At 37.3% G+C, this 18028-nt stretch overlaps 1 protein-coding gene across 1 annotated transcript in view; it reads right to left on the reverse strand.

Annotated features, from left to right (window-relative positions):
- Window positions 1–15097, reverse strand: part of CPB1 (carboxypeptidase B1 (tissue)) — a 39832-nt gene extending 24735 nt beyond the window's left edge. The window contains exons 1-6 of the mRNA XM_012642885.1: window positions 15004–15097; window positions 14824–14899; window positions 8359–8483; window positions 2004–2103; window positions 1814–1915; window positions 858–959 (exon numbers count right to left, since the gene is read on the reverse strand). Of these exons, the coding sequence (XP_012498339.1) occupies window positions 858–959; window positions 1814–1915; window positions 2004–2103; window positions 8359–8483; window positions 14824–14899; window positions 15004–15074 (576 nt within the window). The 5' untranslated portion in view covers window positions 15075–15097. The remainder of the gene's footprint in view (window positions 1–857; window positions 960–1813; window positions 1916–2003; window positions 2104–8358; window positions 8484–14823; window positions 14900–15003) is intronic.
- Between the last annotated feature and the right edge of the window lie 2931 nt (window positions 15098–18028).

Consider the following 18028-nt stretch of genomic DNA (forward strand, 5'->3'; position numbering starts at 1 on the left):
AATATCACAAAGACGATGTGTCTTTTCGGTGCATAATATCAGTGGGTACATGATATTGAAATGTCTTATTTACTACTGGTGATTTTAACCTTGATCATTTGGTGAAGGTAGTTTCTGCTAGGTTTCTCCACTGCAAGTTTTCCCTTTGTAATGAATACATTTTTGGGGGGAGGGGGAGAGATACTTTGAGACTCTGTAAATATCCTGTTTCTCCTTAAACTTTTATCCACTAATTTTGCATTGACTTATGGATTTTTCTGAAATGATTATTACTGTGGTAGTCTAATGGTGATTTTATATTTTTCTTATTCTTTTTACATTTATTAGTTTATCTCCCTTTTATTTATTTATAGAATCATCTATTTATATCAGTATGGACTCATGAATCTTTAAAAACTTCAGTTTTTAAAAGGCTTGCACATATATCTTATCATTAGAATTATAAGGAATAAAAACCAGTACCATTTAGAGTGGGGACTATTATATACTGTGTTCTTTTATTTTGAAGTATACAGTGATTATTATCCAGGAGATAATGATTGATTTGGTGGTTTATCCACAACCATTAGCTTTTAAATGATCAATACACTATACTAGCTGTTGGCCTCTCCATCAAAGGTGGATGAGGAAGTTCAGATGAGTGAAATTCAAATAAATACAATTTTCTAACTGTTTTAAAATCTTGCCTTATAAAGACCTATTGGTGAAAGTTGAAACTAGTTTCCAAAAATGGGAACTTGGAATTATGGATATTTTTTATGTGTCATTATTCTCTTATTATAGCTAGGTTATAAGGAATTAATTGAAATTAAAAAAATACTGTTTACTTTTTGCCAAAAATCACTCTACCTACTGACCTCTCTCACAAACCACTGGCAAAATGCAGGAGAAATCCACTCTCTGGCATGAAAACCACAGTCCATGAAAATGACAGGCTTGTTTGTTCCAGCTGTGCCAACCTATTGGAAAGAAAAGGAAAAGGGAAATCATGATTCATCATATGGCATTCAGGAGTTAACCTTCACCACCTGTCTGGGCTCTGGACTCAACAGGTGAAACCTGACAGCAGCAAGACATATATCCCATGATTAAATTAAAACATAATACTAGCATAGTATGTTCTTGCCTCTAGACATACGATGTTTGAGCTGAAAGCTTACATAGCTGTTTATTATTTTTATTAAGCTTGACAAGCTCATATTTTCAGAAGATGCTTGATTACCCTGTTTAATTGTACTCATGTGGAGGTTGTTTTCAGCTGCTGTTATTAGGTGACATGACCAAGACAACTGGATGAGTAATTATTATAGAAGTAATCGTGTTTGTTGCTAATCTTGTAAGAATTTTTCCTTCTCTCTCACTTATTTCTTGTCTTTTTATTTCCTTCATTAGAATTACACGACAAAAATGGTGTTAGAAGATGACAGAAACAAATTGTTGATACGGTTTGTAATATTGTCTGATAGACGTGAAGTTTATGAACCTCTTTAGCAAATGGATTTGCAAACAACAGCTGGGAAAGAAGAATTTCATCAAGGTAGATGATCATTTACATTGCTTACAGGAATGTGGTTAAATTTATAGGGCTTCTCTTATTTTATTGCATTTTTCCTTTTGAATAAATCAAAATGATGATTTAAAAATCCACATATGATAAAACAAGCTGAGGAATCTGATTCCCTGGGGGATGTAGGCAGGAAAAGAGTCATAACAATGTTTGGGATAAGCATGTCTGTGAAACAGATGTTAATGTGTTAGAATTCATTGATTTAAAGCCCTCAGACTTAGCAAGGTCATGATTAAAAATGATTACCTTGAGGAGGTACATATTGCGTCCTTCAAATGTGGTTCCGATAACACTGCGAGAGATGAGGTCTGGATTCTCAGTGGTGACTTGTTCAGTCCAAGCCTCTATCTATCAAGTGGAATCATTTGTAGATTAAAGTGGCATTTTAGGTTCAATTCCCAAAGCAATATTGGTCTAAATCATGTGTGTAGCATACCGTTTCCCAGTCGTTATACTTCTCATAACTGTGTCCGGTTGCACGAACCTGGCTGTCAAACTGAGCCTCCAGCAGATTTCTCAGGTTGCTTATCAATACCCTGAAATGAATCAGAGTGGGTGCTCCTATGAACATAAGTGTATTTTCATCGTGCTCCTATGAACATAAGTGTACTTATATGTGTTCACTGACTTAGTAGATGGCACAATGCTTTCCCCCCTGATCTGTATGCTGTCCTCTAATTGTTCCTTGTGACTGTGGACACAAAGAGTAAGTCACTGAGAAGGATACTGGAAAGTGCAAGCAAGGCAGACTCTTCCTCTGCCCAAACTTCACATATTTGAGTGTCCTTAGACCCTAAACTTGGAAAATGATTTCCCCTGGTATCTGGACATCTCGAGTTGGAACCTTGAGCTTCCACACAACAGTATGTACTTGAGGCCTGTCTACGGTCTTTCTTCCTCAGGACTTTTCTGAATTTAGCACTAAAAGCCTTGTGTTCCAGGAAGCTAATCAGTTCCAGGTAAATGGGAAGAGTTGATCATCTGAGTATATGGGAAGAGTTTCTCTAGGTTTTGAGAAAAATATCTTGATGGCTGGACATTCAGAAATATTAACAAGCTAAAGATTTATCAGGCAATAGAATACTGTGTTTAAAGAACTATTAATAGTTTCTACTTGCCTGTCTTTTGGGTGGTTTAAGTAATCTAATCAATAATGGTTCTGTAGCAGGGTAATATGAATATCGGCAACAGGTCCCTGGAGGCACCCTTATTTCTATACATGAGTTGTTCAGGTGAAAGTTTCTATTATAAGAGGTGGGTCTGAAGGTGCGGGTGTGTGTGACTTCATTTCCCTTTGCTGCTTTGAGTAGAGAGTGTGTTTGGAAGGAACAAAATTTTATGAGTGAAATGTCCTTGATTACAACACTGTGAATATTACAGATAGTTCTGCCACTTTGCAGAAATTTCTATTGTCCATAGTTAAGCCTTGAAATGGTTTTATCTGACACGCAGAGCTTCTATTCTAGAAGATTAAAACAATGCCTCTTAACATAATAGGGACTGCATTACAGCTCCGAAACAGAGAGGCATGTACACTATTTTATACTTTTGTATGTTCCTTTTGTAGTGCCATCTGACTTCTTCTCCTTTTTATTTTTTTAAACACAGAAGCAAATTAGACAACCAGGACTCCCCCAAAAGCAAGGGGCCACTTTACAGAAATTTCTATTATCTATAGTTAAGCCTTGAAATGGTTTTATCTGACACACAGAGAATTGCAGCCGCACATCAAAAGTCTGCTTCTCCTCCAGCTGCCCCAAGGACAGCTAATGAAGTATGTCAGGGACATCCTATGAGCCTTCCTCCTGGCTGCTCCTTTATTTCATAAATTTGGGTGTGAACTGGTGTCCGTTCATGGAAAATGCAATAAATTAATACTAAATGATATCTACTTCCTAGCAAAAGGCAAACACTGTCTTAGGCCTTAATTGTCTTAAGGTAGCATTTTAAAAAATGAAAAAGGGGCAGATTTTAGAATTTATTCTGTGGAAAAAAAATTTCCCTTGAGCAGCCATCAATACCTTGTTAGTGTATAAGTTTTCTACGGTTGTTATAAGCTACCACAGACTTAGTGGCTTAACAATGTGAATTTATTGTTTTACAGTTCTGTAGGTTAGAAGCTCAACACAGGTCTCACTGGGCTGAAAACAAGGAAAGTTCTAGGGGTGAATCTGATTCCTCCCCCTTCCAGTTCCCAGAGGCCACCTGCATTCCTTGGCTGTGGCCCCTTGCTCCACTTTCAAGGCCAGTAACAGTAAACTGAGTCCTCATTCATACCCAATCACTCTGACCTCTTCTGCCTTCCTCTTCCACTTTTAAGGACTCTTGTGCCAAGGACATTGGACCTATCTGGACAATTCAGGATAATCTCCCTGTTTTAAAGTCAACTGATTAGAAAGCTTAATTCCATTTATAACCTTAATTCCTCTTTGCAATGCAACACAACACATTCAGATGTTCTGGGGACATTTCTAGGGGACCATCAGTCTGCCTGCTACAGTTAGGAACAATGATTGTAATAAGTGCTATAATTATGTTCACCACCCAAATTGGATTATTAGAGATTAGGGTGGTAGGAGAAGGAATCCTCAATTAGGAATCAAAAGATCAAGGTCATAGTTTTGGCTAACTCATAAACTGACTTTAGTAAAGTCATTTAATCCCTGGGCTTTAATTTCATAAGTTTTAGAATGGGGTCATTTGATTAGTGGATATTCAATGTCCCTTTCAATTCTAAAATGCAACGACTTGGCTCAAATCAATAGGTCTTGGTCATTTACATAGATGTCTTCCAAGGTTTATGAAAAAATATAATATTCTGCCAGTTACCAACTTCATAAACTGCAGAAAAACATAGAGGATACTAAAGTCTAAAATAGAGATAGTTCAGGAAAATTATTTTCAAGGAAAGCTGAAAACTAAAAACAGACAAACAAAAATAAAACAAAACAAGCAAAACAAAAACCTGGAACCTTAAAAAATAATCAACTGGCAGAAACCTTTAAGAAGAAAACTATGTTCTAATAACAACTTGAAAGAACAACTCTTGCCTAAAAACGATAAACTTCTCTGAATGAAAAAAAAATCCAAGAGGAAATGGCAAATGACGTCCTCTTTCACTTCCACAACCCGCTCTAGCTGGAGGGGGCAGTGAAGCTCCCCGAGCATATTGCTTGCCTTTCACCTACACCCAACCATCCAGTTCAGATTATTTAGGAGAATCATCAGCTGAGAAATGGGGATAAGGGAAACAAACAAACAAAACCCCCCCCCAAATTATTTAGGAAAAACAGTGACTATGTGGGAGCTAGTGTTTTATTTGATACTAAGAAGAGACATTCTGTTAGAGTTATTTCTGTGTTAAATATTAAACATTTTCATCAAGAAGCAGGACAAAGAAGCATCAACAACAAGTTAGTTGAATTTAAGATGACACCCAAGAGTAAAAATATTCTCTAGTAACTCGCGAAAGAGCGTGAGAATGAGGTTGAAGTGTGGTGCTGACTTTTGCCTGAAGGCGGAGGATTGACCTCAAATGATCCTTCCGAGCCTTACGACTGTTTGATTTAGGGCAAAGCGCTACTTTAGCTATATTCCAAAATATTATTACTAAATAATGAGCTTCTATACTAGAAGATTAAAACAATGCCTCTTAACATAATAGGGACTGCATTACAGCTCCAAAACAGAGAGGTATGTACACTATTTTATACTTTTGTATGTTCCTTTTGTAGTGCCATCTGACTTCTTCTCCTTTTTATTTTTTTAAACACGGAAGCAAATTAGACAACCGGGACTCCCCCAAAAGCAAGGAACAGGATATCCGAGAAGGAAAGAGAGATGTGACTGCATTTTCTCCCCCTTTCTGATTACTGAAAATGGAGCATCTGGTCAGTGCCTGGACTTCGTGGCCATTGTTACTGAAGAACATTACTATGTGACCATTGCTATCCAAGGACACTTTCCTCCCCAGTATTAGGAAGCAGACATAAAAAAAAAGCCCCTCTCCTGTATGTCTCTGAAATTTGCAGAAAAATAATATAGACATTAGCAACCATCAGTCTCTTCCTGGATTGGACACGGCAAAGCCAGCCTTCCTGCAATTTACAGAAAGGGATTCTATGGAGGGCCGCCCACCCAACAGTGCTGTCATTTTAGCTTCAGAACCGTAAATTGGAGATTTACACCATACAATTCCTAGTCTTTCTGTAACTAGAGTGCAACTTTGGCATTTAAAACTGCAGTTATCTTTCTTTTTGCACACATTTTGAATTTTTTCCCATGATAATTCAGGATCTGATTAAAGCTGCCAAATGATACAAGTCTTGCTGAAGAAGGTTAGAACTACCGAAAAAAATCCGAAAAACTATTTTGGTGGAACTTGTGCAGTAGATGGTTCTTGTCTTTTACAAACACAACTGCAAATTCTTGCTAGCAGGAAACCATCTAAATACAAATTGGTTACCATATGAGGTAATAATGGGATGCACAGGGACTGCTTGCAGCCCCAGCAAGGATATTGCTGGTGTGATTCTCCAGGATTTCTAGGGACTTATTATTATTTAATATTTAGAAAATTATGTGCTACAAATGTGCTAAGCAATGAACAGAGAAGCAGAAATTAACAAGCTCTTAGCCGTCAGGGGATGTCCTGTGTTCTAGATGACGCAACATTCGTACACAATTTTCAAGAAGTTTACCACTAAAAAAGAAAGTGAATTTTCTATTTGATAAATGGAGATTAAAATGCAATGAAAAACCATTTCACTATTTTGTGATATGGGTAGAATTAGGGCATCATTCAGGTGGCTAGGGTTAGTCTATGGTACTGATCTTCCTTTGCTTCTTTTTAAATTTTAAAAAATTTTTGGAATGGAATTATACCCAGCATTGCTTTATTGTTTTTAAAGAATTACAAAGAAATAATCAGTTTTTTGAATGTTATAGACGACTCTTAATGGCTAGGATTTTAAATGTCCTTCCTTGTATAATATGAAGAGCGAAATGTCATAGGCATGAATATTAATCACATTTTAAAACTTACTGGGTTATATCTTTGTTTTAAAAAGACAGTTCTTAAGGTCACGTTTTGACACTTCCTTCAAGCAGAAGCAGATAGCTATGTGAGGCAAAGATAATGGGGTTAAACATAACAGTTTCTGCTGATTTTTAAAAAATGTGTAATCTCCCTGTTTGTATAATAGTAAACCATAGCAGCATTCTCAGCAAAAGTAATACTGGTTGCAATTTATTTACATATTGTTTTATTTCGTTTTCACAACAGCCCTTTGAGAGAGGCATTATATCTTCATTTTATGGATAAGAAAACTGAAGCTCAGAAAGGTTAAGCAAATTATCCAAGGTTACATAGCCAGGAAGGTGCAGTGCCAGGATTGGAATCCAGTTTATATTTTCTCAGAGCATTCATTTGTTGCACTATGCTATACCACTTCTCCTGATGGAGGCATGGATTTTGTAAGTGACAATTCTGACATCTTCACTGGCACAAATAGTATTCTTCTACATATTTTTTGTTCTTTTTTTTGACATTAAGCCTAGAGATTTATCTTCTATATTTTTAAGATGTGAAAAACAAGAGAAAATTTCTAATGTTAAAATTATGTAAATCACATTTCCTCAAAATATAATGAAGACTTGATCTTGTGGTGCGGGATTGTTGGATAAACATGAATGTTCAGGACTGGAGCCCAAGACTTTCTCTTTGCTCCTCCCTGATCCACTCCCTGGAGGAAGAGCTCTGTTTTGTACTAAAGACCTTATTTCTTCCTTCCCTCTCAGGCAAATGCTGCCAGGTCAGCATTGTCTCTTCTACTTCTAAACCTTAACATATGGTCTGTTCTTTGCCTAAAGTATGGTTTTTCCTTGTCTTTGGCTAATACCTATTCATCGTTCAGTTCTCTGCTGAAGCCTCATTTCTTAGGACAGCCCTCCCTAACTCCTAGACTTGGTCTATCCCCCTCAGTCTCCAGCTCTTTACTCTTCTTAACATCTGTTACATACTATTGCAATTCCTCATTTAAAGTCTGTCTTCTGCTAAGGGAAGTGAGGCCATATCTATCCTCTTCAGTACTTGATACACATAAGCACTCAACATAGATTTGTTGGGTCAACAAATGGACAACTGCCTCTCCTTAGGAGGACATTCTCATCTTGAAAGGCCTAGGTGGATCAGTGTGCTATTTGGGAGGAGGAGATATGGGGTGATCAGCTTAGCCAACTCTATTCTAGGCCTTTGGGGAACTCTTTTCCTTTCTTTGGTTCCTTCTTTCCATGCCTTCTCCTACCATTAGAGACAGTGGTGAGACCTTAGAGGAAAAGGGACAGATTGTTATTCAGACTGATTCTAGTCTTGTCTGCAAGCTAAAGGAGCATAAACAGCCCTCACAGCTCGCAACAGGTTTGGCTGATCACCTGGAAAGAAGACCTGGCAAGATTTGGGGCTAAAACTGTGTCCAGCTGATAATAAAGGGTCTATCGATTTGGCTTTTACTCCGTATCTTGCTTGTAAAACAGTAGCAAGTCAGATATCTGGTTGAAGATTTGGGGTTCAAGAGTCAAAACCATTTTCATTAGAGCAGTTGCTAAACACAAAATCTACCAGGACTGAAGTCTTAAGATTTTGAATCCAGGACCAGTCTGCCATTACCTATTTGTGTGGCCCCAGTGAAGGAATGGTATTGGTGTCATTTTTATCTTCCCAGAGTTATTCAACGGCTTGGACAAAACCATGCATGGGAAAGAATTTTAATAGCTATAAAACACCAACTTACTCATACTGTAGCTCATTCCGCTTTAGAACGTCCTCCACGGTGTCAGTATCTTCTGCTTTGACACGGAAGTCGACTGCACCGTGAGGTTTGATTTGTGAGACAGAGTCTGGTTTCCAGAAGTCGATCTGAATAAAGGGCAAGATATACTGTATTGGACACCTATAATTCAATGACTGAATTATCATCTGTGAGCACACTATTGTCCTACATCATTGAGCTATTTTCAAAATCAAATTATCCATGAAATTTCTTAAAAATATCTCCTTTGACTGAACATGTCTTGGAGCCAAGCAGTTAGATGTCAATAAAAATGTTTACAATTGTATTCATAACCTTAATTGATTATCAATAATCATGAAAAACATATGATGATTTTCCATAATGCTAGTTAATTGCAGTATTCTATAACTGCTCTTTTCTATTTATTGATTTTCTAGAGCACTTGCTTATGATAGCCACATTTGTGGCAATGGATAAATGTGCTGAATGATGATGAATTAACTGGAGCTACAGAATTTAGTGGAGAAAAATTAAGCATTCCCTTTTACTTTTTAATGGATTCATTTTATGAGTTTATCTTGGAACTCAATTCTGTGCAAATCACAGTAGTGTGTGGAACCAGGAGCATTCCTGACCTGTAGTGGATACATCAGGAAGAGAAACGGTATCTTTCCACAGTGGGTACACAAAATACTCTTGGGGATCCAGTAACGTACCGACATTTTCATTTATACAGTTACTCATCAGCTATAATTGAGGACCTACCATGCGCTGGGCTCTGTGCCTGAGACTAGGAATACACTGGTAGACAAATCAAACATGGCCTCTGTCTTCATGGAGGAGACTTTAGAGAAAATTAAACACAGAATAGCAAGATGCCATATCTGATAATTCTAATGTTTTTATTTGTGAATGTGTGGTTTAAATTATCCTTTTTCAGTGGAAAAATATTAACCAGGACATACTGACTCTTGTGTCTGGTGGTAATATTTAGGGCCACTACTTGGAGTCTTGGAAAGGCTTAAAGGTTGTACAGCAGAAACTGATGAGTAAGATTTTAAGATTACTCAGTTTCAGATATACTTGTGGGGAACCCATTAAGCCATATCCTGTCCTTGTAATCTTCAAACCCCTGTAGAAGTCTAGTGGGTGCTGAGTCATGAGTCAGGGACATAGGGAATGCCAGGGCAATGGAAAGGACATTGAGATTTCATCAAAATGGATTTCAGAAGAAAAAAACCGTGAACGTGGTTGACACAAAAGTGTTGAAAGGAGAGAGTATTGATGGCAGGATAAAGATTGGCTATAGAAGGTGAACTAGTGAGTCAAGGATGAGAGGATAAAGATGAGAGGTTAAATGATAGTGAGGATGTATAAAAACATGCCATGATAAGGCCAGAGAAAGCAAGGGGCTGGTGATAAATTCTAGCTAGCCAATGTTGTGAGAAGAAGGGAACTGAAGAAAAGTACCTTATAAGAAAAAACATTTTTTTGAAAGTCAGCTCTGGATTTGTGTTCCTAATAAACACCTGTCATTCCATGGTGGGGTGGAAGAGGGAGGTTTGTCTTTATTACAGACACTGAGGTTTGGATTTGGTAAAGCACATGAAGTCCACCAAGCATCTGCAGCCGACCTGACAGTGCTCCGCCCATACACAATTGCTGGGACCCTTTAGCGTGCTCAGGAGACTCCCTACTGCCAAGATCTGCATCTCTGTACCTGAGGACTTTTTTCCCTAGAACTGGGAATAGCCAAACTATTAGCTCCAGGGAGACAGGAGGTACCAAGGAAATAACTTTTCTGGTTCAACCAATGACCCTAAACAGTAGATGTTTAAATACTCCAACTATCTCACCTCCCAGGTGGGATAATTCTGAAGCACGTGGTTTGTACCCTTTCCTAGAGCTTCCCTGTGGGTTAAGCTCCAGTTGTCTTCTGTGGTAGCTGGATTAACATGCCCCTATTGTTGGCTGCCTTTCCTTCTCTAGATCACTCCCCACTTCTTTACCCTGCACTTCACGAATAAAACCCTTTCCCTTGAATCTTTTTCTCAGGGTCTGCTTTGAAAGAACCTATATTAAGATGCTAGCTTTCCATTCAAAGCAACAAATGCCTGCATGATATCCTTGGTGATATTTCTAATGTATCTTCAAGTATATCCTGTGCCACTTCAGAATAGCCTAATTGTTTACAAATGGTTTTATTTCTAATATTAAGCTGAAAATTGTCATCTCTAATCCCCTAAGTTCTTGTCCATTAGTCCCAGCTCTGCCAAATATTGGAAGACACACAGACACACACACATAGTGTTACCTTTATGATTCTGCTGTGAGAATGATGGATTCTTTTAAAAGGGATGGAAAAAAAAAAAGGGATGGAAAAATCTCATAAATATGTTTGATAAGAACTTGCAGACCTAACCTGAAGATGCTTAAAAATTTCAGTTTGACATGGATAAAATTGGTCAGCAAACCTGCCAACATTCAACACTGTGGAGTGCTGCAAGAGTGATGTAGATTTACTATCCTGGAGTTAGTCTCCAGTAGAGTACCAATGCACCAAGTATGGATACAAATAATAAACTCAATGCAATAACACAAGGAGATAAATATGGACTTCAAGAATGGCCAAGACCTTGTGAATGAGATTTATGTCTGAAATATAAAAATGAAGTGAAATATATCATATAGAGGTAAGAAATTGGATTATATGTTAAGAAGTTATAAATCTGAAATTATAAAATTGTAAATATAGGAGGCTGAGTGGCAAAGAGCAATACAGAACATTTATTGGATAATAAAGAGATTTTTAAGTTAGATAAAGAGATATCTTTAGATAACATTGTGAAAATATCAATTTAATCAGCCAGCTGGCTGATAACTAAAGAGTCCTTCCTAAAATATATCAGAAAACTAGCACAAAAGCAAGATAAAGTAGCATATCAACCTCAAATGCTTTCGGGAATAAAATTGGCACATAAAAGAATAAATATTGGTGTTGGGGATCTTTGATTCTTCACAAATTTGCACATATTTGTTTCTTTGCATTGCATTTGACTGTAAGGAGAGCATCTGATAGATTCTTCATTTATCTTGATGAAATTTTCCTGTACTGTTAAAAAAGGTAGTGAGTTCTACTTGAGGCCTAATTCTGGATGCAGGAAGGAACTTACTGCTGTAGTAGGAATGATGGGAACATTGGGAGACAGTAACATGTTACTCTAGGCATAGAGAAAAATGCACCTTAAACTTGAGAAACACAGAGTTCAAGATAGTCCAGAGAAATGAGAACAAGTTTTATGGTGAATATCTCCAATAAAAGAGCAAGCACAACCCTGATTGCAAGGAGATGAAATGAAACCCTTACTCTACAATTACAGATGAAAAAGAAGAGGCTGTTGGAGTACTTGTGGTCACAGATCTCTTCAATACATTTAGCTTTTAAAAGGACATGTTCAAAAGCTGGGAGGAAGGACACATGGCCAAGGATGAATACAAAGACTGGATGCCCTTGTAATGATCTTATCAGGAAGGCTACAGCTCAGAATATGCTGCACCCACAAGATTGCTAAGAAGAACTAAAATCTCTTTTTCAATCATGCTGAAAATAAAAAGAATAAAGAAGAAATATGTGTCCCACTGCTTGGAGCTAAATCATGATGTTTACAGCCAGAAGAGAGAAAGTAGCCCTTTTTAACTCTTGTTTGGCTTCTGTCTTTTCCAGGAAGGTGCTACACTATTTATCCTTTGTTTTTTTCTGTTTCTACTGAGAGAAGAAATCACCACCAGGATAAGTAAAGGATTTTTCACATGTTATGATTTAACTAGAAATACTTTCTTTGGAAAGAGGATATTGAGGCCTAAGGTAGATGAAGAGATCAGTGATTATACCAGCCATGTAAATTGAATTCAAAATCCCAGACCTGATGATAGCAGATAGCAATAATACCAAACACTAATATAGTTCTTACTATTTAAGTTCTTTCTAAGTGGTTTGCCTATATTAATTCTTTTAAATCTCACAACAATTCTATAAGATAAAATAGCATTATCATCCTCATTTTACAAATGAAGAAGTTGAGACCCAGAGAGGTGTCCAAGGTTCAGCCGGTGAGTGGTGGGGCCAGAAACTGAATCTAGGCAGTCTGAGTCCAGATTCTTTGCTCTTGACTACCATCAAATGCTGAATTTCAGATAATTAAATAAATACTGCAGATGTGATTGCAGAACTCTTGCAGCAATCTTGGAAGAATCGGAGCTTGAAGGGCTCACTGCGGAGCAGAGGGGGCAAGTCTTGGATTTACAAACGGGAAAACAGATGAAGCCCAGTAGCGGGAGCTCCTGGGGCCTGGCATGGATTCTGGCGAAGCTGCAGAGTAAACTGGAAGCAGATGGATTGTGAATGTTCGGAAAAGGAAGCTGTGATCTCTGGGAGCCAGCATGGTTTAAAGCAAGGATAAGTCAGGCCCGATTAACTTTATCTTTGTGTTGGAAGAGACCAGTAACCTGGTAGAATGCTGAATCTTGATCTTAGTAAAGCATTTGATGAAGTCTACATTGATGTCTTTGTAATGCAGAAGTCAGCACAGTGTTAACTCTACGGAACACCCTAGTAACTTGGGTAGTTGAGCGAACTTATCCGAGGAGAGAACTGGTTAATGAATCACTTCAGTGCTTAACACTACACTGTATGTGGCACATTGGAGATTCATCATAAACATATATTGAATGAGTGAAACACAAACGAGGTCCCTAATTCTGGGCTGACCTCTAACCTTCTTAATATTTTTCTTTGTAGTGACAAAAATAAAAGTCTAGGAGGCGTGCCTATCAAACTTGCTGGTGATGCAAAATTCGAGAGAAGACTTATTTCCCTGGGTGACTGAGTTTGTTTTTAGAAAGATCTCAATATGCTGAAAACAGGCTATAAAGATAAATTTTAATAGTGTAAATCTAAAATCCCTCATTTAGATAAAAAAAAATAATTAGGCAAGCACAGAAGGAAGGATACCTTGTTTGAAGGTGATTCATGTGAGAAAACAATAACCTAATGGTTTTGATTGAACACAGATTTAATATAAGCTAAGAGTGTTCTGTGACTGCCCAAGATGCTAAAAAGGATCTTAGGCACCATTAGTAAATGTCTGCTTTACAGATGAAGGCAGGCAGTGGCCCTGCAGTATGTATTAATCAAAGCACACCTGGAGGCTCGTTGTCGATTCTGGTGGCTGCATTTAAAATAAGAAATACAGACAGAAAGACTGAGCTGAACCCAGAAGTGACCAGATGATCAAGAGTCTGTAAATCAGTGCTAAGAGAAATGATGGAAGGCCTGGAAAAGATACATCTTAGAGGTAACACAATATTTGGCTAAGCTAAATCTGATGGGTCAAAGTTAGAGAAGACAGCTTGCAGCTCTGTATAAGGAAGAAAATGATGGGAAAGATTTGTAAGGCAAGTGGGCTATGCTGAAGAGTAAGTAGTACACCTACTGTCTCTGGGAGTACTCACACAGGTTTTATCAGGGCTGGCAACCAGGGATGCTATTTCCTGAGAGGAAATTCCAGATTTGTGTGGAAGGCTGGAATAGATGACTGTATATTCTCTTTCAGTTCTAAACTTCTGAGTCTGTGATTATGACATTCTCCACCTTCTTCTTCCTTCCTCTACACTTTAAAAGCTAAAAAAATGACTACATATATATATATATATACACACACACACATATATATATGATGAATATTTTATATATATTTATTCATTTTAGTTTATGTATTTATGAAGAAACAGCATTGGCCCAAGTGGTACTACTGTGTTTGTGGTCAGCAGCAGCTTCTTGCCACACTACATATATAATTTAAAATGTCAGCTTTCACCTCACATACAGTGAATTTTTTTAAAGTAGCATAGAGATTTCAGTTTTTTGGAAGCAAAAGAAAAATATGGAAATCACTCATGGCTTTTTACCTTCTTTTCCCCCCTCATGTCATATCATTAAGGGGACCCAAATCAAGGTCATGAAAACCCAAGCTGTTTGATTTGGAATGTAAGAAAATCAAAGAGAACAGATGATACATGGGATGTGGAAATGAATTTGAAGTTGGACAAAAGCCCAGTTTTTCAGTAATATCCAAGTTCATCATTTTTCTCTTTTGCCTTAGAAAGAAAGTAACTACACATTAGATGTTCTATGACCTTCATGACAGTTCCAACTCATCCAGTTGTCACGCTGTCAGCTCTTTTAAAAGTTACCATGGATTTATAATACTATAGGGCTGAAGACAACCTAATTTAGGCAGAAAAGGAAGATATCATGGCACTAAATGTTTTCCAAGTTTTTATTTCTTGCTACCAAATGTGCTACAGTTAATATTTCATGTCATTCTTCCTTTGAGGAGATCACAGTGCAATTTAAGATTTTAAAATAGGTGTGAAGTAAATCTAAAGCACAGAATTGCTACTTACCTGGATGGTGCTGGCCAATTCATGGATTAAGTTGATGTGATTTTCATTTTCAACATTAACGCGGAACACTTTCTCGCTGAATGGTGAGATAGCAGAAGAACAGAAAATTTAAATTGGGTAAGGTGTCCAAATTTTGGGGCTAACAACGAAGAAGGACTTACTCTTTAAGGAATTTCTTACCCTTCAAAGTGCTCCCCGGAATGATGAGCAGATGCCAGGGCCGCAGCCCCCAGAACAAGGAACACCAGCATTGTGTCGGGCTAGGTCTGTTGGGTGGGTCTTACCTGTTTTTATATCAGAGTGTTCTTTGTTTTCTTCTCCTGACCACGAATAGGAATTGCCATATCTTGATTAATCGTTTCTTGGCATTGTTGACTTGGTAGCTGTATAAAGTCTGAGAGGATATCTCTCTCAACACCTGTGGAAATAGAGCAAATATAATCTCAAGTTCAACCTACCCAACTTGGATGCCAGACCTTGAATAGTCTGGGGGTCAATGAGATTTAAATAAAATCTATTTTGTAGTCTTTTTTTTTTCTTTTTGAATTGATAATTACATATAATAAATTCTCTAGATTTCAGTGTGAAGTTTGATGAGTTTTGGCAAATGTATATACTCATGTAATAAACATTTCAATCAAGGTATAGAACATTTCCATCAACCTCACAAGTTCCCTTGAGCACCTTTCCAGTCTATTTCTGTACTCCCGTCAGGCAACTGCTACTCTGATTTCCAGCTTTATACATTAATTTTGCCTGTTCTAAACTTTGCATAAATGGGGTCATATTCCCTTGTGTCTGGTTTCTTTCATTCAAAAGATTTTGAAATTTATTAGCAATTTTGTTTGTATTATTGGTTTGTTCCTTTTTATTAACAAGTGATATTCCATTGTATGAATATTTCACAATTTGTTTAGCCATTTTCCTGTTGATAGATATTTATGTTGTTTTCAATTTTGTGTTATTGAGAATAAAGCTACAATGACCACTTTTGCACAAGTCTTTTTGTTGACACAGGTTTTCATTTGGAGGGAGGGTAAATATCTGAGTAGAATTGCTAAATAATAATGTAAATGTAGGTTTAACATGATGAGATTCTACACAATATTTTTTCTTAGTGGTTATACCATTTTAAGCTTCCATTGGTATCTGGTTACTCTGTGTTCTCACCAACATTTTGGCATTTTTTTAGTCTTCAATTCTGGTAATTCTAGTGAGTGTGAAGTGGTATCTAATTATGGTTTTAACTTGCATCTCCCTTACGACTAATAATGCTGATCCGCTTTTCATATGTTTATTGACGACTTGTAAATCCTCTTTTGTGAAGCATCTATTGAAGTCTTTTGCCTTTTTTGAGAAATTGCTTGTTTGTCTTTTTATTCTTGTTTTGTATTAGTTCTGGATACAAGTCCCTTGTTAGAAAGGTATATTGCAAATATCTCTTCCCAGTACGTAGCTTGCATTTTCATTTCCTCGATGTTATCCTTTGATGAGCAGACATTTTATATTTTGATAAAGTTCCAGTTTATCAATGGTTTTCTTTATGATTAGGGCCTTTACATTCTTTCTAAGAAGTCTTTGCCTGTCCTAAGGTCTCAGACATATTCACCTATGTTTTCTTTTAGGAGCTTTGTAGTTTTAGGTCTTCATGTATAGTGTGAAGTATGCGTCAATAATTTTTTTAATATGAATATCCAGTAGATCCAGTGTTATTTGTAGAAAAGGCTTTTCTTTTCCCCATTGAAAGATTGGTTTCCCCATTGGTTTCTCTGTCAAAATTCATTTGACCATATATGCATGGGGTAATTACTGGACTTTCTATTTGTGTTACATCAATCTATTTATCTAATTTTATACAACTACCACAATATCTTGATAACTATACTTTATAGTAAGTTTTAAGATCAGATAGTGTATAAGTCCTCCAACTTTGCTCTTTACCAAGATTTTTTGGCCATTCTAAGTCATTTATGTTTATGAATATATATATACATATATATATGTATATATATATTTCAGTATTAGTTTGTCAATTTCCATGAAAAATTCTTGCTGAGATATTGATTGGGATTGCAGTGAATCTGTAGATCAATTTGGGGAGAACTGATATCATTCAACTCGTAAGCATGGTATTTCTCTACATTACTCTGAGTATTTGTCAAAAAGTGTCAAAGATCTGAGATTTTATTTTACTTGCAAGATAACAAGTTATCTTGCCACGAAGTAAGACATGAAACTCCTGGGTCAGAAAAAAAGGATTTTATTACTCATGACACAGCAAGCAGCATGAGCTTCTTGTTTGTATCAGTTCTTTTATTTCCTCGTCCCATGGAGATGATGTGCAAATGGGTCCAGGTGGATGCTGTGTGTACAGATTTGTGTCACAGTTGAGGTGAGCTGAGGAAATGCCCAATCCCGTGAGGGGGATGATAACAAATCTGCTCAACCTTTGTCCCAGAGGAAACATTAGCTTTATCATCCTGTATAGCAAATAGATTTTTCCTTTGCCCTGAAGGGAGACACTGTCTCTATCTTCCAAGCTGTTTGCTATACAAATATCTTAGAAAAGTTAGTCCAGAGTAAAAGCTGTCCCAAGATATGCAGAAACAGAGGGACCCATGGACATTTGTCTCTCAACAATATCTACTGCTTTCTACACATTTTTGACTGAATTTTCCTGAGTGCTACTCTGTTGGTCACTCTGATTAATCTGACTGACAGGGGCTGGAATCAAATCCATTCAATTTTTTTATTGTGGCATTTAATTAAGGTTAATATCCACAGGACTTCAAGCAGCATGATGAAACCAATTTGCAACATTGACCTCAGTCATCCCTCCCCGGGGAACTGGACCCAACCAGCAGAACAAATAGCCTAAACTATCTGTGCCTGCCTTAGAAAGTCAGGCAGCTTTCTCCTTAACTCTCAGTATTGACTGGTCCACTTTACCTGAGGCAATAATCTGAGCACAATGGGATCTATTAACTATTGCACAAACTCCACCAAAGCCTGCAAAGAGCAGTCTAGGGTAATTCCATCATCCCTAACAACCCTGGCCAGTGAGTTGGGGCTGACCTTAATGTCTCCCAGGGCTAAGGTGACATTTAGTGCACTTTGTGTGTGTGTATGAGTTAGGATCCAGTCCAGGACTGTATTCAATTGTCATGTCTCTTTAGTCTCCATCAATCCAGTCATTCTTTATCTT

Source organism: Propithecus coquereli, unplaced genomic scaffold (assembly GCF_000956105.1).
Source record: "Propithecus coquereli isolate 6110/MARCELLA unplaced genomic scaffold, Pcoq_1.0 Scaffold19, whole genome shotgun sequence".
In the NCBI taxonomy this organism is placed as follows: domain Eukaryota; kingdom Metazoa; phylum Chordata; class Mammalia; order Primates; family Indriidae; genus Propithecus; species Propithecus coquereli.